Below are 26252 nucleotides of genomic sequence, written 5' to 3'. Positions count from 1 at the left end.
CTAGATGCAGACTTTTACTTAGCCCTTTTTTATCACTCTGCATTTGCAGTAGCTAACCTCAAGAAAAATAGAAAACATTTTTTTAATAATACTGGTTCTCAGTAATTCTGGTGTATTTGCAACATAAACAAACCATGTATCTATTATACCTCCCCCATGATAATGGAATGCGTACAGATGAATTCCTACCTCTCCATAGATACGTGTGTCCGATTCACTGGATAGAAATACTTCACAACCTTCTTGCATTTTACTGCACAATATTCAGTTTATGATATGTAGTTCTCCAAAATGTGCTAATCCCAAAGGTTCAGAAATTAAAAACCAAAAAACAAACAAAACCCCCGATTCCACAGTCCAAACCAAAACAAAAAAACCCAAACCAGCTAGCATGTATAAGAAGAAGTGTATGCTAAATACGTAGTTTTCCTTGGGTATATTTATTTACAGTATATTTCCAGAAACAAGACCATTATAAAAAAAACAAGCGATCATTCAAACAAAGGCAAACACCAGAATTCCAACAGAAGTGGAACACTTGTTTCAGAGCATGCTCATAATTACAGCTGGGTTGAAATGCATTAGTACTGTAACCTTATAAATCTTCCCAAAGTTGTTTGCATAACTGATATATCATCATGCAATATGGCTAAATCAGATAATGCTCTATCTTTCCTAAATTGGCTGTTTATATTTCTTATGAAAACCACAAGAGAGCAACCATGCTAATACACAACTAGATGTGTGCTGAAGCTTGGGGTCTTATAGCAGTTCAGAGCGCTTCAGAACCTTAAGGCTGTATTCTCCCTCTTTGGCCCTAGTATCACTCCTCCTGAAGCTTGTAGATGCAAAGAAGTCACACTCAGTCACAACAGTGGAAAAATTGAAAGACTTAGCTTCTGAAAAGCCAGTCCCTAGACCCCACCCATCAATACTTTGAAGACAATATTTGAAAAAATGTATTAACTTAAGAGGAAAAATTTTACTGTAGCTGAGTAGAAAGCCACAGTTAGAGCCCATGTCATTATGGTCAGCCCACCCCAGCACTCTTTCCTCCATCTCTAGTCAGGATGATTTACTGTGGTACCTTTCCCAGCCTGGTAGCAGTGCATGAGATCATGATACCGTAGCCTGATTGTAAGTGCCAGCACTCACAAATGAGATTAAGATTGTTAGGTTTAAGTATCCATGATGGTAACCCTTTATTAAATGCTGTACTTGTCCTCATAAACTGTTAAGCAATTAGTAGTTAACAGCAATTAATAGTTAATAGCAATTTACTTGCTCAAACAGCTTATTACATCAGGTTTCTGAGTGTGGTTAATGCTTTCTTTGATGGGCAACTGGGCAAAAGGAAGAGATTTATCAATAATTATCTGGAATAATCTCTTCAATAAAACAGAAAACAAATATAAGTATATAGAGTAAATAAAGAAGTCTTCCTTCCCTCATTAACTATTTGGCATAGCTACCAAAAAAAAAAGTCATCAGGTGAGAAAGCTGAGGAAAAAGTGATCATTGCAACTAAGAGGATACTAAAATTCAGTCAAAAGCACAGCTTCCTAGATGGCAGATATTCCAGAAGAGAATTTCTTGTACTAGTTTAAAGTTGGTAAAACCGAAGTTGCTTGTTTGCATAAATTATCAACAGAACTCTACAGTAAGATGCTTATATTAAACATTTACCTTATAGCTCCTTAGTAAAAGGGGGAAATTTCCTATAATTGTAGAGAAATATTTCAATCAGGAGAAACGGGATTTGGTACTTTTGGTATGGAAAAAAAAGAAGATAATGAATTAAGGCTACAGCACTGCATCATGCCACTCATACATGGAAATAAATTTCCTGGTCATAAAAGCAAGATTTTTCTAAACAGCAAGAACATAAATCCTGCAGAAAATGGTACCTCACTAGTTCCCCTTTTCTAGGGAATTTATGTGCTTTTCTACTGGTTAATAAAAGCAGTGGGACTTAGTTAAATGTAGCAAAGATAAATAATAATTACAGCAATCATACTATACTATACTAAACTTTGATTTAGAGAGATGCAATCCTCTCAGTCTGAAGCCCTGAAATCTCTGTCATCACAAAAAGGTAATTGCCTGGAATATATTTAGTATATAGCCATCACCCATTAGTTTACAACAAATCTTTAACATTATCTGTTTCAGGCAGACATTTAGCTTAGCACTTTTGAGTTCATATTGTTTTACAAAGTCTGTGACAAGGAGAAGATAAAAAAATGAAAGAATCACAGGCATCCAAAATAAAGCAGAAGGTAAGTCTAGAGATTCTGGTTACATGCCAAAGTTGACATGCCCAGCTGGCCGTAAACCACTGTCCCAGGTGTGGCCATGCAGCCTGCAACTCAGCCCACCTCCAGCTCTCACAAGTACCACAGCTGTCTCACAGCTTGTCTGTAAACTGTTTGCAGGTAACCTGGCAGGCAAAATCCCCGCCTGGGTGCTAAAGTACCAAACAGCTTGGAAAGATAATGCCTCAGTATATCTGGGTTGAGCACCCTGTCTGTGTCTTGACCTGCCTGATGAACTGCAAATCTGACTTCGTCACCCAAAAGGCTAGCTGCCTGCACTCAATTTAGTATATAATCATCACATATGAATTTGCTGAAAGTCTTGAAGATATCTATGTAGGTAGACATCTATTTTAGCACTACTGGAATACAATAAAATAATTTCTTATTATGGAACAGAAGGTGGCACCTTGAAGCACCTCTTTTCCTTCTCATCTGTTTTGAATCAATAGATTTTTAATACTTTGTAAAGTTGTGCACTAACATTTCCATTTCCAGTCTCTCTTACACAAAATTTTAGTACCACCTTTATGAATAAGCCACTGAGCTATAATATGTTAATATAGTATTTTTATTTGAAGTGAAATATATATGCCTTCTACAATAAGAAAGCAATGCATTCTAACGTGGGAGGGAGTAAACAGACATCTAAGAAAAGTACAGCTCCTTCTTTAAATTTTGGAGTTATTTTTCAGTTACATTCAGTGGCCAAAAATAACACAGCTAAATGAATTAAAATGCAGGGACAACACTTCAGTGTTCATTACCTGCTTGTTGGAAACCAAGAGCCAAAACCCAAACAAACCAAAACCCCAAGCATTGCAATCATATCAAATGACTTTCTCAACATGAGAACTGAATGAGGCTGCTTAGCAAAAGTAAAGGGGATAATAAAAGCTATCCTTTTTAACACTTTATGTACATAGACACATAAGCCCATATCTGCCAAAATAAAAATACTTGAAAATAATCCTTCCCCTCTGATCACGCTGAGCTTTGCATAAAGTTGCACCTTCTGTTTTGCCTCAGGAAGCCCATTTGACTTGATTTGCTCTTTTTCTACAAATTATGTCTAGATTTAAATAATTTTATTTGCTGTTATTAGTTAGCTTAAGTAAAACTATATAAACAAATGAGCATGCAGTCTTTACTGGGTCTTCAAACAACAGTTTGCATAAGAGCTTACACATTAATTTTTAAATATAAATTAAATGCTTGATTTATTTTAAATTATTCTCTAAAGGCCTTCTCTGTAAAAACTGGATAGTAGTTCATAGATACCTTTGTAAAACATTAAAAAAAAAATCTTCCTTTTGGTATTAGAGAATTAATTACGAAATAAAAATATATATAACAAAAACAATTCATATGACTCATGTCTTCTTCACCTTTCCTATATATAGTATCTTATTTGTTTGTCTGTTGTTGAAATCTCCATGTTAGGACTTCTGTATTCCAGAAGACTTGACCAAAAACATGAATCTGACAAACTTTATTATCTAAATGTGGTCATTTGGACTTGCTAAAGAAAGAGGGAGGTGAACGTACAAACTGTTTAACATGTTCTGTTTGTTCTTCCTAGAATGTTTGCTGTAATTTGCAATATTCCTGATTCTGTGTGATTGATCAATAAATGCTTACAATGAAAGAAAGTTCAGAGAAGACAGACAAGGATGATGTGCTCATGAAGCTCAGAAAAGAATGTTGGAAGTGGCCACAGCTATCATAAAGGAAGCTGAACTTATGCCAACACCAAGGAGACAGGAGGGTGGCCTTTATCATAGATAAATGGCTGTAACAGTTAAAGGGGTCAACTGGTTATGTCAATGGACCTCTCTAAAATATTCACTAGAAAGCAGCATCTTCCTGAGCCAGACAGACCAGCATAGGGGAGTTGCATATGTGGTTCAGCACAATAAAGAGTATAAAAATTGAGCCAACAGGAGAAGTGACTTTGAATTGAGCAACGGGTTTGAGCTGGCTTCAACCTACATATTCCTTCCTAGTAACTAGGAATGCCCAGTGACATGGCAGCTAGCATATAGAGAACAATAATGAGAATTATGTTCATTATGCGATTTCACTGTGTAGTGCAATTGCTATGAAGTACTTGCATTGCAATTTCAGAATATTGCTGTATCACTTTTCTAAATCAAAATGCCAGGTATTGTCAAATATCTTTACACAAGTAAATCTGGTATTAAACACTAAATCTTCCACATAAGTAATATCTAAAAGAGCCAGGTCATAGAGTATTGGGATCCAATATTCTGAAAACTCAGCAGCAGAAATTCAACAGCACGCTCATATTTCTTCAGTTCTTTAGAAATTGATATTATGTAGGCATGTGTGTAGAATGTTAGTTTATGTTGGGGCTCTACTAAAATGACAGACCACAGGACCACATTGCGGATACAGTCAGTTTCAAAGCATCTGAAAAACTACTGCTCTGAGGGATTGCAAAATGTTTCCAGAAATCCTGACTCCATTGGCAAACCTTTTAGGAATAACAATGTATGAGTGATTAAGACCGAAAAGCTTTTTCTATGAATTGAATTTCTGTTGAGTTTAAATAGGTTTCTATGGCAGCAGTAATGTCATAAATGATTCCCCATGGTTTAAAAGCACCAGGCAGCAATGCTTCTAGCACTTACTGCACTATTTTCAATCAAAAAAAAAATCATGCTGGAACCCAGATGAGAGATGTGCATCGTCAGCCATACCCTCCATCAGACCTATTAATGTGGCAAGGCTAACCACAACAGAAAGTTAGCCTGTCATAGCACATCTTGCTAAACTAGATCCCAAGAATACCTTTATATTTTGGGAATTAAAAATTCCCAAAAGTAATCTGCAACTTGATACCTAAATCCAATTAATGGATTCCTCCTCAGAGGTGGAGTTACTGATTTATATAGCAGGGATTCCTCTATCTTGACTTAGGAGACTGACTTCAGATGACTCTCAAAAGTCTGTTAGGCTTTAGAAGTCTAAACCAGTAACCTTCTTTTGAAGGGACAAGAACTAAACTACCAAAATTTGCAAAGAATGCTGTTGGTTTTATGTCATTTGACAATATTAAGAAACCCAAATATATCATCCCATGCATATATAGTTTTGTAAATTTTTGCCACCAGCAGCACAATACTTGGAAACACTTTCTTATTAAAGTCAGTTATATTGGACATTGTCTCTGGCTGATCCAAGTGGAAGTAACATAACTTTCCCTTCAGTCCTTATGCTATAACACTCCTTACACAGAACAAATTTATGTCATATTAAATAATTTTAATAAATTTGCACTAGAAACCCTACCTCAAGGCCTAGTACTTCATCATAATCTGTGGTATGAAAACAGAGAAAGATACTGTTTCTCTCTGAAGGAACTTAAAATCTAGGCATAAAAAAAAGGCAGTAAATTGCGAAGGACAACTCAGAAACAATGTGACATGACAGATAATTGGCTTCAGCTACATACTGCATAATCATTTTTTTCTGATAAATCAACAGAAATTAGAAAAGATAGAAATCACAGCCACTGGGGCTGACAAACAAACAGTATCACAGGGCAGAGCTGAATTACAGGCTTTCATACAGTACAATCTAGAGCTTGATGGGTCTTTAATGAGTGTACTTTCCTTCAGTGCTTTGATTGCTGACTTTTCCTTGACAGTGTTGTGGGCCAGCAACACAGGCCATGCTACCTTTTGACACAGCTCACCTTCCAGAGGGAGCTCTCATTTCCATTCTCTTTTTCGTCTTAAGTTGAAATAAGATTATGAGTGTAAACATAGGATATACATTGCTCCTTTTCCTGATTAACAGTTAAGTTTTCTTTTCAGCAAAATGAAGCAGCTTGGAAAAAATGCATTAAATTGTAAGCAGGAAATCAAATGAACAAAATAATGGCAGAAATATGACAATAACTGAAGCTGATGGGAATAAAAGCAAAATATATAAACAGCAGCTAATAGTGTTGTAAGTGAAAATATCCTCAAATGAATCCCAGGATAAGAAATTCAACAAAAGTAAACTCCAGATTTCAGTAATCTTCTACAACAGAATGACACAACAATTAATTAAATGTGTGTAACATTTAAGTAAAACCATATTAAAATAGCAGTGAAGAATATAAGGATTTGTATGAGCATACAAATATATTGTTGCAAGGCAGATGGGCTTTCTGACAGGCATGAGAATTAACTGTGCCTGTTTAGGCTTATGAAGACATAGACAACACAAATACGTTCTTCTATAGCCCACCAAAAGCTACAAGTGGAAACTTGATACACTTCAAAGGTAAAGGCAAAATTACATACTCTGGCCAAACCTATGCTAATTACACATCCTCATCCTTCAAAACAGGGTAACTACTGGTGAATTGCTCAGTGGCTTGCCATCTCTGGCTCACAACAACTCCCAAACCAAATGACAAATTAGGAGATCCTCGCATCCAAGGATAGAAAAATATAGGATACAACAACATGAAAAGAAGTGTTCTGTACTTCCCTTCCCTTTGGGTGCCTTCTGGGATCAGCAGCTGTGTACATTCATGCCAGCTACAGAGATGTCTGTGTCCATAGCCTGCAATTCCATGATTGTATCATGAGCTGTCCACATGGCTGGCAGAATAAAAAAAAAATAATCTGCAGGCGGCAGCTGTAGTATCTGCTTGATATTTAATACTCAAGATGTCCTGCAGCACCTTCCAGTCCCTGACTCCCTGACTGTGCTAGGAATTCCTGAGGGTTTGCCATAGCATTGCCACTTCACTCTCCTTCCTGGTTCTGATCTTGGGCAAATGCTTTTGCTCAGAACAAATAGCATTCATTTGTACAATCAGAACACCTCATCCCCTCTGCTCAGAGCTGGAGAGTGCAGGATACCATGAGGTGTGACAGAGATAGTCTGAAGCTCTAGGGTGAAGAACAAATGCACACAGTTTGCTGCAGGTCAGATCTTCATTAAAATGTAATTTTCCATGAGACCCTGTACAAACCCTTTCTGTTCCTTAAACACACTAATAAATGAACAACCACAGAAATGTCATAATTTTTGCCATGTGAGAATAGAATATTTTAAGGGGAGATCAAGAAGTGGACAGAATGACATGCCTTCTGGGATACCTTTAGAGAATTTTGCCTAGCTAAAATGTAAAGATACAGGTCACACATTTATAGCTACCAAAAAAGAATTATAACACAAGATAGTCCCTGAAAACCTGTCTCCTTACCCTGTGAGGCATATTTTCTCTGCAGAAACAACTAAATCCATTGTGAGCTAAAGCTGCCGTCAGGCATATGCCACTTGGACAGCTGGTCCTGCAGTTGGAGGTTAAATGAGACCTTCAAACTGTACCACTGTAACAGGTCAAACTTGTCCTCAAAGAGATGTAAACAAAGGATAATTAACAGGTATGTTATGCTGTTTGTGGGCAGGAGGTCACAAGACCAGACTGTGCTATGGAAGAAAGATGTAAAAGGAAGTACATGGGGTTTTTTCCTACAGTAGCTCCCAGGAAGAAATGTTGTTCCTATGTGTAAGTACTATGCTTGCTTCTGGTGACGTGTCATTCACAAGATTGAAACTCACGATCATTTCCAGTGTTTTCCTGCCTCCGGGAGAAAAAAATAGAACTACCATGGGCTAATTGTGACTGCAAAATGCAATTTGATACAGGCTATGTCTTATAGATCACATTATATATCTCAATTTAGAAATACTAAACAGATTATGACCTCTTAGTCCAATTTTTACCCTTCATCTGCTTTTACCAACTTAATTTGGATTTGGCTTCAGAGTTAAAACAGGGGTAAGTGTGTGACAAAATAAAAATGAGGAAAGACTACCAGTGTGACTGCATAGCCCCATGTCAGACTTTCCAGCTACAGTCCATGTAATTTATGACAAACCATAGTCTTTTAAATAGTCAGGCAGGTAATTCATTGATTAACTGGATCAAATAGAAACAATATCTTTGAAAGGATGTAGTTTCTCAAGATTTATTGTTTACAACATGTAGTTATCAATCAAAATTGACTCCTTTTCAAGATAAATACTGTTGCTTACCCATTATTTTAAAATCAATTGAGTTGAACAAGTGGTTAGTTCTGTATCTATTTTCATCTGCTTTAAGAGAAATTTTAAAGACACTGCTTATGGAACAAAAACATGTATTATGAAATTTAAGGATGGAATTTTGAAAAGAAAACTAATTTAAAAGGTAACAGTTACTAATAAAGCTTCAGTAATGATACTTGCCTGAAAAAAATGCAAAAATCCTTCTGAAACTAAATGGAAACATAAACCTCCTTTTGCATGAATGCAAGAACAAATAGATTTCCACTGTAAGCTTGAGCTAATAATACTTCAGTAATTTTCCAATTTTGCTTTACTATAACAGTAGATCAAAGAGATAACATGCCAAATTTTCATCTGATGAAAATGAGCAAAATATATTGAAGTCAATAGCAAAGTGCTTATTTAATTTGCCAGAAAAATTAAGACTATTTTAAGAGATACTTCTATCACTTGAAATCCAGTAAGGCTTTTTTCACAATAAGCACAAGCTATTTTTATTTCTTTGATAATTTTGCAAAGTGGAAAGAGTTCTGCTTCTCTTCTTATAATATTGTAACCAAATACATTCTTGGTCTCCTTCCCCTCTCCCTGGTAGGGATCATGTCCTTCAAGGGGAGGCACAGAATGAGCTCGTGACAAGAAGATAGTAAGGACTTACAGGAGCAAGCCAGCCTCCAAGCACACCATCCAAATCTAAATCTAACTTGGATCTATGCTTCAAAGTATCCTCAACTAATCCTTTTTCAATTCTCTCAAAATTAATCTATTCCTCAAATGCATAACTAGTCAATTCCATAAATCATGACAAAAGTAAAAAATTGTTAATAGTTTTTGATCCTTACCTGGAGGATGTGACCATAAAGAAGACAGAAGAACTCATTTTACTTTTTATTTTATAAAAATAAGGTTATTTCTTCAAGGATATTTTTTAAATTAGTATCTAAAAAAAGGAGAAACTATTCACTTCATGTAAAATTTATTATGCTTTCTCACTACCCAGTTTTCAGAATTATGTTAATACTACTCTCAGAACAGAAATTTAGACAGTCAAACTAATCCTGAGAAGTTTTTAAAACTAAGATCTGAAAAGGATTCTTTTTCCATTTGTATATAATTTGGATTAAGTCAACTTTCAAAATAATAAAGCCAAGAAGTAACCCAATATGCAAAAAAAAAAATAAAAAAAAAAATCTACTGTGACTACTTGATTATTTGTCTAGGGAATAATCTATTCATGTGGAAAAAGTATATGTTTAAAAGAGAAAAAGCGTAATATATTTAGCAGATAGCAGGATGCATTTCTAGAAGTAATTTTATGAAGTTTCTTTCTGCTCACTTGTCCCTAAGTATGTTTCCTTTTGTGCTTTGTTTAATTTTTAAATATTTTTCTTATTTCAAATTGTCTGACTCTTCACACTTCTCCCTTACCCTACAATTATGCTTACTGTACAATTATGCATTTTATGATGAAAATACAAGATAAGGAATAATGGAATAAGAAGCCAGTTTATATAAAGTTGATATTGTTGGGCCTCTAGGATGTGTAACACAAAGGATGAACATATCTAGATAAAAAATAAAATATTTACATACATACAAAGATCAGAAAACTAATAACTGATGGATGACAAGCTCTCCTAAAGATTTTTTGTGCTGTTTTATTTACCTAGATTAAAATGCATCAACAATTTGGTCAGAAAAGAGAAGATTTGCAAAATACATTGCATCCTCCCCAGGTAACTTTTAATACTTTTTCATTCATATGGAGCAAGCGTAACGGTGCATTTCAAAGGTCAGGTGAAATTCTAACTCTACAGAAGGATCATATTCCTACTCCTATATTTTTGCAAGCATAAACTAATCCACACTGCAGCAGCATTAGAATGTAAAGGTAACATTGGAGGGAGTTTCTCTTAACAAATTTCTTTTAATGGTCTGTCATCATGGTTCCTCAGACAAAGAAAACAAATATGCTCTATTTGAGATACACAGTTCAGAGTTCTCACAGTACAGATTTTTTTTCTTCTGGCATTTCCTTTGAGAAACTGAAATCAAGTTTAATTCCTGCCTTAGTATTCCATTCAATCATTATTGTATAAAGCATTTATGCATTCCCAAGCCAATGACCTCCTTGAGACACTAAGGAAATTCAAAACAATCTTTAGTGTAAGCTTTTTCCTCTGAGGCATCACTTGCAATATTGGTATGGTTTCCCATTATTTCTAACTGCAATCTGCTTTAAGCATAAAACAAGTATTTAAGTTGTTTTTTAATTGAATTATTTTTTATTTGAAATTTTAATTTCAAATATTAATTTGAATTATTAAAATAATTCCTTTTCTTTCTTGAGCCATGTTTGTTTATTCTTAGCAGGCAACTATTAGCAATTTAATAAACCAGAACTATTGGCTAGGGAAACAATTACAACAAAATTTCTGTCTCACCACTCAAATTGTGATATATTTATATGTATATATAATTACAGTAAAAAGGCTATATTAGAATAGCGCAAGTGCGTTATTTAGGTGCCAGTACCAGGATTACAGTTGTCTACAGAAGTGCCTCATACACACAAGCCACTATTATACCATCATTCACAGTTTTGTCTATTGGAACTCAGGATACCTTCTCAGAGGACTCCTCTGACTCACCTTCCCTCCCCCCTCAGTCTCTAGACCTGAGACATCTTTCGTATAAAACTTGATACATTTCCAGGAACAGTTTTCTTTCCAGTGATCTCCTTTTTTCAGTTGGGAGACCTGTGGCACTGTAAACTTCCTCCTCCACTCCTCACCTGTCTCAGTTCATGTCCCTCCTCCACAGCCACTAGCCCCAACTCCATGTTTAATGATTCATCATTATTTTCCCCCTTACAGTTCTTGGCTATCCTTTTTAATCTAAGCATTATTTTCTTCTAGTCCAGGATTTTTCCCCTTTCCCTGGGACAGCTTCCTCCTTTGCCTCCGCCTGGTGACAGCAACGCTGCCACAGCAGCGAAGACAGAAAGGCTCCCAGGTTGGTTAAGCAAAAGCTGTACACCAAAAGCAAGACAGACCAGGAGACCCCAGCGCCAAAAGTAGGTTTCAGGATCAATCAACATTAACTATTAGCAGTGCTGAAGTCCTAGCTCTGTTCTGATTATTTAATCCACAAAATGTCTTTGGTTTACAGTCTACAGTGATTTTCATTTTCATTCTGTGAGTAGCTTTAAACACTCATCATAGAGGCAAAGGTTGGCTTGAGTGGGGTTTTCTGAACATATATAGGGCTCATATTGCCCTCAAAACTCACATGTTATTCTCAAACTCCCCTAGTACTGTTATAGCTAGCAACCACAATAGCAGCAGCTACTGCCATTTTAAATGACAAATTTCACGTTATGGGATTTAGATTGAAGAAACGCTGGTTTAACCCACTAAAGCAACTAATTTTTCTCATTATCTGTGTCACACAGAAACCATTCTACCATCTTTTGAGGAATTAAGATGGGTTTACATAGATTATAGCTGCATTTTTAGAAACCGATTCCATTTTAAAGCAAATTTGTCTGGCAACATATTCAACCTATGCTGGGGAAAAGATACTCTTTCCAGTTGTGGGGCTGGATGTGCCTCAAGCTATCCCCATGTAAATCAGAGTGGTTTAGGTCTGCAATCATTGCTGCTGGGGAGAACAACACCCCTACAGGCAGGGCAGGCAGGAACAGCTACAGGCTCTGATCACAGCCATGAGCATCGAACAAGGACCACAGGAAGGATGTAATCACCCATCAGACACCTGAAGTGCAATTTCAACTTAACCCTTGTGTTAACAGACTTCACAAGAGAAATCCATGATTTGCCCCGTGAAGGTTCAGGACCAGGACAACAGTGCTGAACTGTTGAACACCAATATTAAAAGTAAGTAGCATGAACATGACTAATACTGATGCTCTGTGAACTAGTTATTTACTGTCATTTTGTGGCTGTGCGTTTATGCTTTCGTTATCCAGCTTAGGCATGGATTTTAATAAAAACTAAAGATTTCCACATAGATTAAAAAAAAAAGGGTGTGTGTGTGTTTAAACTTTGGCTAAACACATATTAGAATATGACTGTTCATCCTTTATATATATATTTAATTTCAACACTAACATTTGTTAGAAGATTCAATCAAAACCTTCATTATCATATTTTGTAAGAAAATAGCATGTCCATGACTTTATATAAGCTTAAATCTTCATCATTATTAAGATTTCAAATAACTGTTTTGAGACTTAGTATAATTCAAACAATCTCAACCTATTGGACACTAGTTCTAAAAGCATATTTTTTATATTTTAGCATTCTATAATATTATAATGAAAAAACAACTGATTGCTATTTAAAGTTACATTCTTTGCCATCACTTATTTCAATACAATAGGAAGGAAAAAAACCCACCACCTATAAGTTGCTTATGTTGTTAAGTAAAACCCCAAGAAAATAAGATCTTTCAAGTTTTCATTGTTGCAGCACTCTCCAAACTATCAAGCTGCAATAAGGTCTTTTACCATCTCATACCAGCATACTCTTTGTGTAGTCACTCTACTGCCTTCTCACCTCATCCAGGGCACGTGTTCTCTCTCCTCTTGCTTCTTCCTCAGCTGCTCTCTCTTCATTGGCTCGCAACCCCTTAACAGAACCAGCCACAGCTGCATCTTATCTACACCGGCCAACCCGCCGCCCCTGAAGCCAGCCCACAGCTGTATATTGTCAATGCTAATTAGCCCAGCTTCATTCCACTACAATTAGTTAGCTTAATGGAAGGATTCCTCAAGATCTGAACATAAAAATAAACTAAACCTGAGGTGATTTATTTTTTGCAGGTCCTTGTCCTAACTCTTCAGGACCAGGACACTCACGTTGCTGTCTTAAGCCCCTGCTCGGTCACTTACCCAGAGTAGAACCTAACTTGCTACAAGTTTCCAAATCTGCAGTGCAGAAAAAGTGCAGAACAGGAAATGTCAACCCATTTTCAGACACGCTGGGAATGACATAACCTGCTATTTGGGGAGATTTCATCTTTTAGGAGACTGAAAAGTATTGTAAATGTTGAATAACGTCCTTTTCATAATAATTGGCTATTTAAACTGCCAAGAGTCAGTCAACATCTTTAGTAGCTATAAAAATTTAGATGTAACTGAAGCAAGAAAGAAGAGCACTACATGTTGCAGATAAGTAAGTCTGTGATTTGATGTACTGATCGAGTTACGAGTAATTGGAGTTAATTCTTTTTTACTAAAATGAGAGCTGAAGATGTTTAGTCAGATACTTCCATTTAATTGAAATATCAGCATATAAACAGTATTTAACACAAACAAACAAGTTTATGACTAAGAAACTGCTAGATACCCCAAGTAATCTAGATACTAGTCTCAGAGGACAGTCAGTGGCCATTTCATCACAAACTTCCATTGATCATAGTGAGTAGCAACTGTCCATGCCTTGAATAGATTAAAAATTAGTTTAAATTGTAATGCTAATAAAATCACAATACTTGACAGCCACGTGGCAAAGACAGATAAATAACAATTTTAAAAGTTTTTCTAAATCCATTTAGGCTCTTATTTGCCAAGTACACTAGTCACCTTTCGAGGACAGTTTCTCCCAGTGTTTCATTGATGGGGGGACAGTTTTGACCTTTGCTGGCTTTGTGTTTGGTGTTTTTCTTTGTAAGGACCAGTAAGAATAGTGGGATGTATACTTTGTTTTGATTCATGATGGTGTCGAAGGGAATACAGCTCCTTGAAACTGAATAAGATAGAGTTATTAGAAGGGTAGGATGACTGAGCCGGCTAATGGCTGCAGCAAAAAGTCAAGCTCTCTTTCTAGCTCTCTTAAATGTGTTCAGAAAAGTGTCAGGCAAGTAACATTTAGACCAGAGTAGGAGGGTACAGCAAAGGGATGGATGGTGTTCTTTTGTTCTTGCAAAGGAATCTGCCAATTGGCCTTTGCCAAATGAGTTATTTCTCAGTCACTAACAGCTCGTGGCTCTTCTGTATCTCTGTTTCTAAGACAAATATAAATTCCAGAACAGTAGTAAATGAAAGTATCTAGGAGCATCACTATTATCTAGAAATGTTTTTCCTATGAATTAAATCTCTGTCATGGAACGATGTCCTTCCATCTATTTTCTGCTAATAGGACTAAGAATTTTGTCACTAGTAATACAGAGGCAAAATGTTACCAAACCAATAAAAATCTGCTCTTCTCCCCAGAGGACATCTTTATATGCATAGATTTCCTTTAAAAGTCAGACAAAGCATAGTTCTTTCCAAATCTAGATCTTCCTTCTGTGTCTTGAAATCCTCCTCACTTAAGATGTATCTCAGAAGCAGGGGAGGAAATAAAAAAAAATAAAAAGGCGTGGGGTGGGGGTGGGAAGAGAGAAAACCAGTGAGGAAGTCTAGAAGAAAACAGAAAACCCTAGGTAAGTTTTTCTGTCTTTTTCAGCTCCTTTCTTGAAAGCTCATGGAAGCTGGTTTGAAATGTAGCCTCAGGTTTTTGGGGGTTTTTTTGCTCTTGCAGATGGCGGCTCTCAGAGGAGTCTGGAAGCTGGAGATTCCCATCTCAGTTACTGGATGGATGTGGGCAGCGCTCACACGGTGTGTAGACTTGTGTGAGGCATGCTCAGAGCATGGCTACACATGTGTCCTGGGCGCAGGTGCTGGGCTGTGGCAGGGGGCTGCAGGGGGCTGCAGGGACCCTCAGGGATCCCCTGAGGTGTGGCTGGGGCTGCCCTGTGCTGGACACAGCCAGTTCCCACTGGATCCAGCTGTGGGGGTGGCCGCTCTGGGAAAGTGTGTTAAAGATGGGGCAAAACAACTCCATGTGTGCAAAGAGGAGGGAAAGAAAAAGGGAGTGAGAAACTACAGTGTGGGCATCAAAGTCTGAGAAGGAAGAGGAGGAGAAGATGCTCCAGGCAGTGGAACAGATATCCATACTGCAGCCCATGGAGGACCCCATGCCGTGCAGAGGAAAGTGTGAAGAAGAAGGAGCAGTGGAGAGGAGATATTGACTGACGCCAACACCCATCCCCCACACCCACTTGCCGCTCGGGGTGGGGAGGATGGAGGGGCTGGGAAGGCAGGAGTGAAATTGGGCCTGGGAAAAAGGGGGGTGTGTGTGTGGAAGGTGTTATTTTAATTTTTGTCTTTGTTTCTCGCCATCCAAATTTATTCTAATTGGCAACAAATTAAACTGATTTTCCCCAAGTCAAGTCTGTTTTGTCCATGTGGTAACTGGTATGGTTAACCAATCTTTATCTCTACCTATAAACTTTCTCATCCTATTTTCTCCCCCTGTCCGGTTGAGGGAGGGGAGCGAGAAAACAGCAAGGTGGGCACCTGGCTGCTGGCAAAGGTCAGCCTGTAATGACAACTCAGCCCCTCAGTGGGCCGCAGAGACAGGAATGCCCAGCTAAGGGTCCTGGGTATTGCGCTCCAGCAGATCTGCTCAGTAAAGCTGTCTGGTAACATCTAGTTTCTGTGAACCCACCCAGGCAATATTTTTTTTCATATAATACTCTTTGCAATGATATCGAGTACTGATTATAAAGCTGCTTCCCAGGATGCAACAGATAAGCATCTATATATTGACACGCTGTAGTTGAAAACAGAGTTAACCATGTGGTACTGTGTCCATTCCCAGTGCATACACGAAAATTAAAATCAAAAGAGTGTGGACAAATCCCTTGCTAACGCATCTACAACTCCTAATTCCTGATTCTGATTTTGCAATTTTCAGTCTCTCAGATGAGTAGAATCAATGCATTGGGCCTGTGTCAGTCCAAAATGTTGTAAAGTTTTGGAGTGCTTTCAAAGCTACGCTGGGACACTGATCCTGTGCATAATACAGCATCACCATGAGTATGGAGCCACATAGTTGCGGAGCAGGGCACTATGCTGTTGCTAAGACATGAATTTGCCAGTGATGCATCTTCCTGGTTGCAGTGCATTGCTGCTATCACTTTCTAGCTTACAATTTAACACACTCGGCACAGCTGGCCAGGCAGCAGATCTGCCAGCTAATTGCCTGTCAAGAGGTCTGGAGCAGAGGCAGAAACATTGAGCTGCACAGGGAAACAGAAGATGAGGGCCAAAAGATTAGTGTCATGCTCAAAATATAAGGCTGCACAGTCACTGGCAGTGAGAACAAACTGAAATTGCTTTTCTGTTGGCAACTGTTAATGAAGTAACTCCTGAAGACTTTAAACTATGTAGTTTGGGTAAAAGCTTGAAAGAAAAGAAACCTCCTTACAGGTTTTTTTTTTTCCCTCCATGGACAAAAACTAAGACCTCTATGTGCCAAGTGTGTCTGACACTTGAAAGTACCAGGTGATCACATGAAATGGGTTTGTAGCTTCAGGGGGTAGGTCACCACTTGGTAAACCACTGAATCATCTGATCATCAAAAACGAGCTGAAGGAGTTGAGCTGAAAGCTCAGGGGGCTTTCATAGCAACCTGAGAAAGTTTGGAGGCTTGTAATTATGTTTTGGCTTCTGACTTTTTGTTCCTATGTGTAGTAGTTCTGGAGTATTTTTACTTTCTAATCTCAGAAATGTTCCCAGGATAGAAAATATAATTTCTGCTTCAGCTTACCTAAGAATATAGTCATTTGGCTTAAACTTCAAAAAAAAAACCAGGCTCAGTTTAATCACGTGAATAAACTTATTCACGTGCATAAACTTATGAAAAAAAGCAGGTTTTAATCTTTGATAGAAAAAAAAGAAGTATCCAGAAAGCATAGGAATTATAGTTTCATTACCATTTGGGAGAAAAAGAAATACACTGATATTTTAAGGCTTCTATACATTAACAAAGCTTTCTGTCTTTCTCCCCCAGTTAATGTAACCCTCCCCAACCACCTTTTGAAACATTGTAAAGAATTAAGATTGTTGCTGAATGAAAACCAGCAGTTTTATAAGATGCTTCTAACAGCCAAATTTTATAAAATATAAGAAAACTGCTGTTTTCCTACAGAACTACTGTAGAAAATGTCTCTCTATATATGCTCTATATCTTGTCTAAAGTCATAAAATAATGAAAAAATATGTTAAAAATTTACACACATTAAGCTATGTAAGTAATAAAATATCTAACTAAACACAACAGCCTGATTCACATATGCTGGAATTAAAAAAGCGGTGTATTTTCAAAGTAATTACTCTAAAATTTGTAAGTAGCTCTATGAAGAATTCCTGAAGGTATGTATCCCTTTATACAGAACAAATGTGACTTTTCCATGAAGAAGTAGTGCAATAGCAAAATTCATTGGTTTTGCACTTAACAAATAATTAGTTTTCTCTGCAGTTATATGCATTAAGTGTTTTCATTTATTATATGGAGCAATTTCATTTTAGAAATCATTGACTTAAGTTCTGCTGTTTCGAATGAAGAAAACAGCATGTTTAATACCTGCCACCACTTTCTTTTGTGTTTTGCTGTTCACATTTTTAAAGTGGACCTCAAAGAGCAATAAAGAAAAAGGAGTGTTAATACTAAGCTCAAGGTCATGCAACCACAGCACCTGGCTCTGCATACAAAGTGTTCTGTCTGTTCTGACCATTAGTTTGCAGTGTTTCCAGCCATCAAGTAATGGCATTGAGATATCAAAGTATGATAGACTGTTCTGTCTAAATTACTCTACATCCATCAGTAATTTCTGCCCAGGCACATTAGAACACATGTAAGAGTACATCTGCAGACATTAATTCTTATCAAGAAATAGTGTTTGCAAAGTATATAGCAATTGTATTGGTTGTGTAAAGACTAATCTATAAAAATAATACATACATACATATATATATACACACACATACACACACAGTGTCAAGATTTGAGATATCGTACATGATAAGACAGCAAACCTAGCAGTTAAGTGGCTTTTATTATCCCACTAAACAATATATAAGAGAAAGGAATAAACTGAAATAGGGTATTACTATTGCTTATAATCTCAGTTTCTTCACTCAGCTTCTCTCATGTAAACAATTTATAATAATGAAAGATAGAAAACAGAAAGTTTGTGTGGGAGTAAAGGTAAATTGAAGCCTATAATGAAGACTGTGGAGGTGTAAACTTCACAGAGCAACAGCATGCAAATTAGATTTTTTCATTTGTGGGAAACGGCCCACAAAATTGTACCTTGAAAATCATCATAATATCTGAGTTCTCAATTTTGAATATATTGCAGTTTCTTCTTGAGTTTCAGTTATATTGCAGGTTTTGCAGTGTATTTCTACTAAGAAAAATTATACACTATACACCCTTAATATTTAAAAACATGCTTACATTTGCTATTAATAACATTAAGAAACATTACTTGGGCTTAATAAAGACTTCTAAAATATTTTAACATATGTCCCACAAACAATGTATGTTTTCTGTACAGTTTTAGCATCTCAAACTCTGCTTCTAGATGACCTTCCAGAAACGTATGTTAAGTCTGAGATTAAGAGCCAGAAAACTCAGATCAAATGTATTGTGCCCTTTTTTGGCTAAACAACTGAGTTTTAGAATTCATTACAACTGTATAATTAATACCATGTAATTAAAATGCTGAACCAGCGCAATATATACTACCCAAAATTTTTATGCCTTTGAGAATCCTCTATAGCTATCCCTTTTAAAAAAGGCAGAAATACAAAGTTGAGAAATTAACAGTAATTACAAGAAACCAGAAAACATTTCAGAATAATGTAGCCCAATAATTGAAAAGTTACCATGCATTCAAACAGTTTCAGCTGTAGATTTGACAGCCTTAATGGCAGTTATTAAAACTATGGTTCACACAGGTAACCGTGGGTTTGGAATGCAATGGAATAAAATAAATGGTTTAATTAATTTTCTTTCTCATATATTACAAAGTGCATTAAGTTTTTACTTTAGCAATTTTTTTTCTAATTAGCATGAGAACAATCACTCATAATATAAAAGTGTACTTATGAAAAAGCCTAAGGAGCTGGGTTTTATTCAGTAATGAATAGCTATATAAACAGTTTCCAGTCATCAGGAAACCAGAGGATTTAGGGATGAATAAAACACTTTCCAATTATTAATCAAGTTTTAGATGACTTTTCAGTTACAGTATTTCTCTGAACTGAAGCTGGATCTGCTTTTGCAATTGTTACAGTGCCCCAAGAAGATCTTGTGCCAGGAGAAGTACTTGTAAAGCAGAACTACCTTCCCTTCCTGTTGTCCCCACAAGATGCTGGTGGAAGGGTGACACTTTGCTCTTGCTGAAGACTTTGTGCATTTGGATGACATGTAGGTGTTGGCAGGGATTATATTCTGTCTCTGAAAAGGATTCTTCCATATCAAACAGGACTTCTAGTCATTATTAATTATAAATTAAAAAATCTAATAAAACCAGAAAGTAATTTGAGGAATTCAAATGCAAAAACCCCACCTACATAAGATAAACTTCCACTGAGAATTAATTGGAATTCCTGAAACGGATTGAATGCTGTGTCTCCTTGTTAGAAGTATTCAGATTTAAGAATTTTGGTTGTTTGCACCTATTTATAAAGTAAGAATTTAAAATTAGGCCTCGTGACCACTTCACAATGACTTTGGGTGTAAATAAATAATAATGGCAAGAGCTTGTTTCACCTTTGTGACTGAATGGTGTTATTTTTCACTGGGGAGGAAATAAACAGTAGTTTTAAACATGAAAGTTTTTATTTTTGGTTTTTTTACACTGAAAGTGAAATCTACAATGGGAACTATTTTTTTATTAAAGACTAAGAATAACTTTTAGTTCACGGAGAGATTTCAGAGACAAATATTAAAACCTAGTCTTTCAACTGAATTCCAAGAAGTTTCACTGTTATCTACACATTGTCTACACTGTTATAGAAACAGGTATTTTTGTCTACACTGTTACAGAAACATTTTTTTTTCAGAGTTTCAGCTTTGAGAATGGTCTTTAATGTCTAGGCTAAGCTGTTCACCTAACCTACTGCTTAAGTAAAAAGACCCCTCAATGACAATCCATCCAAGCTGTCTTAAGGGGGGATGATTCTTCACATGGTATATACCTTGTTTTCTTGATTGAAAGCAATTGCATCATAACTCAATTGACTACCAAGTTTTTAGGAGGATACAGTCTTGTGAGGTAATATTTGTCCTAAACACAATCTTAAATTGGGAAACCAGGGTTTGTATTCATTTTAACCACCTACAAACAAGGTACCTAAGCCAATATGGCCTTTTAGGTTCTCTTTTTAGTCAACAGAAAAAGACTGATACTGTCAGAGACCCAACAGGTGAGACTGACTAGCCTCTACTGTCTCTACAGCAGAAACAACGCTAAATTCAGCACTAAACTTTAGACAGAAAAATCAGGAGATTGAGTTGGAAAAGCATTTAATGAATTCTAAACTTTATCCTTTTTCTTGTGGAGGTTGATATATTTCTTTGGGGGATAAAAAATCCCCACAGCAGTTCAAAGAGAAGGAACAAAATAAAAAATGGGGGATAACCAAGAACTGTAGTTTACAATGACAGCTCTTGTGATCTCTAAAGGTAAGAGTAAGGATGTTTGTGTTCAATGGGTTAATGAATTGCTTACTGATCTTAATGGCAATGGATATACTCCAAAGACTAACAGATAACCTCAGAGTTTTTGATTTATTTCATTAAGAAATCACCTATTTAGAGCCTGTCTTAATGAAATTTTCAAAAACAGAAAACAAACTAAAAGAAACCAAACAATTTTGAAGTAATTGTTATTGTACTATATATATATTGTATATTTTTATACTGATCTATGTACTGGTATATATATTTATATACCTCTATAACTAAAATTGAAACCCTGCATTTTTTCACGCTTGTCAATTCTGACATATTATTATCTTTCATATTACTATCTTCTGTTAAAAATTGTACTATTTAAAGACTGTAATACTAAAATTGCCTTGGAGAAGTTAAAGGCATGTTACAAATCTGGAAGATATTGCAGATTAATCATACACTATGTATTAAGGAAGCTTTTTTTCCTCTGCATAGAAGCAAGTCTGAAACTGGAATTGAACTGATTCCATGAAGCTGTAATCATAGACAAGAATTTATAATATTGGTCCATTCAATGAATGTATTCAGAAATCAACAATGATTCAGATAGTAAGATGCAGTATCTTCTAAGAATGCAGTGTAAAGAATTTTTCTACGTTCCCTTAAGTGCACAAACTTTCCAGAAAAAAGATTGTTTTAACATGTTGAATTTTTTTCTCAGATAGGAAGAACAAACTAACTTCTTACCAGCACTAAATCACAGTATTTTTTCTCTTAGCTATTACTATATTGTGCTTGTACTTTGATTATTTTTATATCATAAAAGAATTTAAGGTTATGGAAATGTTTATCCAGATTTACTTCTATCAGTTCCCCTATAAATATGATAATCTTTAGCTGAAAAATAAATTATTAAACATATTACATTATAAAAAATATCTTCTATATAATGCAGAACCATGGTCTTCTCTCAGTGGTACATCCCAAATTCTCATTAATTTTACCCTACTAATGCAGAAAGGTTCAATTTTAGCCCAATGACTTGCCATTATCTGAATAGTTTTAGTAAAAAAAGAAAAATGAACTATTATACTACAAGTGAATGATTTGATTCTTTTGTTAACAAATTATGTTTCTTATTCTGCCTTTCATGAGCAATAGTAACTCCTCCTTTCCTCTATTTTAAGTCATGGGACATATTTGTTTAAGCAAGAAAAATGAAATTACCTTCCTTCCAAATTTAGTGTTACACATCTTTATATCAAAAGCCAATTTAGAACAAGGTTAAGTAGAAAAAATACAGCCTCTCATTGCTTTCCTCATTTTGCCTATTGTTCTGCTGATTTCAACTGACAGGAGCATTGAGCTGGGTGGGAAGCAAGGTAAATGCAGAAGGAACAGTGAATATATTATCATTGTCTTTCTTCAGCTGCACCATCAAACCATATGGAAAAAAATGACAGTAATTCAGGATTTTGATAGGCTGAGACCTCACTTGTAGTACAATATTCATTGACCCTGAAACATATAATGTGAAGTAACCTCAAGATGCACAAGCTTGAGTGGGCAAAAAAATATCAAATTCACATAAGGAGGCTTTGCAATTAAATTACGCAAAAATCCAAGATATTTTGAACATACATTAGGGCAGGATATGGTCCTTTGAATGTTATTCTCAATGCTCGTACCAGCAGCAACCGTCATCTGAAAAAGGGGGCAACAGAGATTCTCCTGAATGGAACAGAATTTTGCACAGTGCTACATTATATTTAAATTATACCATGCTAACAAGATGAATGTTATTATCATTCAAGCAAGCTGATCTAAGAGAACAAAAATGTGGCTCAACTGAAATTCACACAAAAAAATTGAAAGTATTGTTACATCTCCTGGCTCATGAGGTGCTGAGAACAACCAGATAGCAAGTCACCTCAGCATTCTGTACTGCATTTGCAGAAGCGAACTCTGAAGCACTGTCAAACAGTCAGATAACTATGGAGAAATAATCATAGTTCCATGGTTAACTTTAATCTGAGGTGTCTACATAAAGCAAGAAGTTTACTGTTTGTGAGGTCTGAAGAAAGTAGAATCTTCTCCCTCAAATTAAAACATCTTATGGAAAGACATTAAGAGAAGTAAACCTATTAAATTATTAGGTAGAATATATCTATGAAATTGATAAAATTTCCATGTTGTCTCATACTTCTCTGTTGTACCAAATAATCATGAGTGGCAAAATAGCAGGAAAGAAGCTATGTGCAGTTAAAAATCTGGAAGTGTCTTCAGCTATCTGAAGAATATATTTTAGCATTGAATATTATTTTTCCTCCTTTTTCATGACTTCTTCTTTTATTTTTGCAGAGCCCAACATATAACATTCTTCTTTAGAAAGACCCTGACTAGCAGGCAATCTGACCAGATGACATTTCTTCAGATTCAATATTTACTTCAGAGGAAATCAACAACAGAAATTTTCAAAAAGTTCTAGAAGTACTTTTTAAACCTCTGGTTCAATCTATCCTGACTGCCATTCAAAAAACGCAAACAGTTCTAGACTAAATGTCTAAACACTCTTTCTATTGCTGAGAGCATATGTAACAATACATTCAACGTTCATGCTAATTATAGTTGAGCTTCATCGTCTTTCAAAGTAAACATTGACCTAAGCTTTATTTTGTGACTATTTACCAACTCAGTTCAGTATACCTGGAATTCAGACCTGACAAAAAGACAGTATTTTTGGATTCACGTATTTTTAATAGCACAATATATCATTTGGAAAATACAACACATTGCAAGATGTGTTTTATAATGACTACTATTATAATTTATGAGGAATTTAATCCTGACTGTATATTAAGACTTACTTTTGCAGTAAACAAAAATGTGCACATTATTAATGTTTAATAACAGCCACAGGCATGTATCCATGTTCATCTATCTAGAAGCCAAATATTGCTGATGATCTTCACATTGTGATTTGTACCACTTTTTAAATATTTTAAAGTTTTAAACTTTCGACGTTTTAAAGGAGAATTATGCTATTAGTGGTAACAAAAAATGAATTTTAAACAAAACTCTCCATTACGCTGGCAAGTTCTTGGCTTCTGTTAGATTTCCCTTCTTTAGATTAACACCCTTAAAGATTTGAAAACTTTTTTATTATTTTTTAAAGGAGGTTTCAATTCATACAAAGCAGCTACTTTTGAAAAGGTATTTCCATGCAAAGCAACTTCATGGTCAATTCATGCATCATAGATGGATCTTTAAGACCATCTTTAACAAATTCTGTTGCTCTAGAATTTTGCAAGAAAAACACAATCCATGTTATGTCAGCATGACACCGTTTTAAATAAACAATATCTCAGCACAAGGATACATACACATTATAAATTTTATCCATTCATTACTTCATCTCACACATCTTTAATAACAGTTTAATGTTTATTAAATTTAATCTCAATGTTCATACATATAAAAATACTAAAAAAGGGTAGAAACAAATACAACTGGATAACATGTAAATAGTTTACACATTTTTTGCACATCTCAATTTATGTACATCTACTATATGATGTTTTTTGATAATTTTGCACTTTTGTGTGAAAAGGTAGATCTACTGTATACTTTTGACTGCTGCATCTGAGCTCTGTTAACTAATTCATCTTCACTGCCCATCCCTGCTAACAGCAATAATCCCTGAGTAACGTTAACCTAATTTTTCAAATTATCTTGTAAACAGTTTCCCCCCTCTTTCCTCTTGTAAAACTGTGATTAAAAGTTTATTGGTGAAAGGTATAAAATGAACAGTGTTCAATTCTAGCAGCTGGTAGGTTCGATCCAGTATTTTGACTTTTCAGGCCTACTATGAGAAACTTTATGTAATTGGAAATGAGTGATCGTTGGTATTTCAATGCTGTAAGGCTATTTCCTTATAGAGATGGTAATTTCCTGTCCAACTGGACTCATAGTACCTAAAATGTCGTGTAAAAGAAATGAAAGAAAAATATTCAATAAAAACTACAAAATTTGTGCACTAATGCTAAAATCGTTTGTCTTCAAACTATGCATATTAAGGTAAATACATCATATTGGCATGAAGATTTTCCTGGTAAACCTTTGAGAGGCCAAATCCATGAATGAGTTATGCAGTGTAAGTAACGCAGCAATTCCCATCTCATGCACGTTGATAAAATATTTATTTCATTCAGGAATGCATCTAATAATATAGCATCTACTGAGTACTTTGTACTCTAGTAACTATAACCTTTTAGGATTAATATTCTTGAAACTTTCTAATACAGTTTGGTCCTCTTTGAGAAAATGCATTAGCATTAAAATGTATCAGAGGAGGAAACAGGGTCAACAGGGAGAGATGTTCTGAAAATGAATCTCTAGAATGTGCATATATTCTTGCTTGGGATGTGCACTTTAGCTGCTATTTGTTATGCACAGGGACAGATTCTCAAGCTGTATCCTAAATGATGGACCCAGAAATGTTTCCAGGCTCCTTCTCCTCTCTCTTTTGGTTTTCCACATAGAAAAGTCTTGTGTGAAGCTGTAGCATGTCTGAAAACATTTTCAGAAAATGCATCACCTACCAAAAGCCCTCTAGGTATGTACACACCCAAGCTACACCTCCTGGAGTTTCCAAGCCCGCATGAGACAATAATCACATTTAACGGCCCACATAGGCACCAAACTGGCCTGCATTTCACAACTAGATGGAAATAGTGACAAAGGATACATGAGATTACAATTTCAAGCTTCTGTGGAAGCACTGAAGTCAAACAATGTTTTAGCTAAACCTGTAAATTAACTTATGAGAAACAGGTGAAAATTCATGAAGTCTAACTTTGATATTCCTGAGCTTACACCAAACTGCTTAGTTGCACCGAGCTTTCAAGTGATCTTGCTGTACAGGTCACATGAAACACATTGTATTTTCCTAAATACCAACATCATTGTAATCCAAATTTAGCAAGTCCCCAGTCAAAGTTCTACTAGAGCAGGAACTCCTGTTCTCAGTTATGATGTGAGCAGTACAGCACTAATTTCAAGGTCATGTCTAAGATAAGGACATGGAATAAAAAAGAAAGTTGGGTTTCACAATTGGTGGTATCCAAAGCTGCTAGCAAATTCAAAGATATTCACCAAATAAATCTAATTTTTTGACAGACTGAAGAAACCAGCAATTTTTCCCCAATTTTTTGACTTCTTTGAGGTAGGTGGAACTTAATTACTAGAAAAATAATGATAAACCTGCTCTCAGAAATAATAATAATAAAAAAAATCCCTCAGAGCAATATTTCATGTT

The 26252-nt window shown here is 35.8% G+C and overlaps 1 protein-coding gene across 11 annotated transcripts in view; it reads right to left on the bottom strand.

The window, feature by feature from the left end:
• PPFIA2 (PTPRF interacting protein alpha 2) overlaps positions 1–26252 on the bottom strand; it is a 351943-nt gene that overhangs the window by 145193 nt on the left and 180498 nt on the right. For 5 of the 11 annotated variants that reach the window (XM_027794257.2, XM_005242638.3, XM_055808916.1 and 2 more), the window contains exon 3: positions 22577–22639. The exons of the other annotated variants lie outside the window; for them this stretch is intronic. In XM_027794257.2, the coding sequence (XP_027650058.1) occupies positions 22577–22639 (63 nt within the window). The remainder of the gene's footprint in view (positions 1–22576; positions 22640–26252) is intronic. 11 annotated transcript variants of the gene reach the window in all.

This window comes from Falco peregrinus, chromosome 6 (genome assembly GCF_023634155.1).
Source record: "Falco peregrinus isolate bFalPer1 chromosome 6, bFalPer1.pri, whole genome shotgun sequence".
Lineage (NCBI taxonomy): Eukaryota > Metazoa > Chordata > Aves > Falconiformes > Falconidae > Falco > Falco peregrinus.
This window is presented reverse-complemented; position numbering and strand designations above follow the sequence as displayed.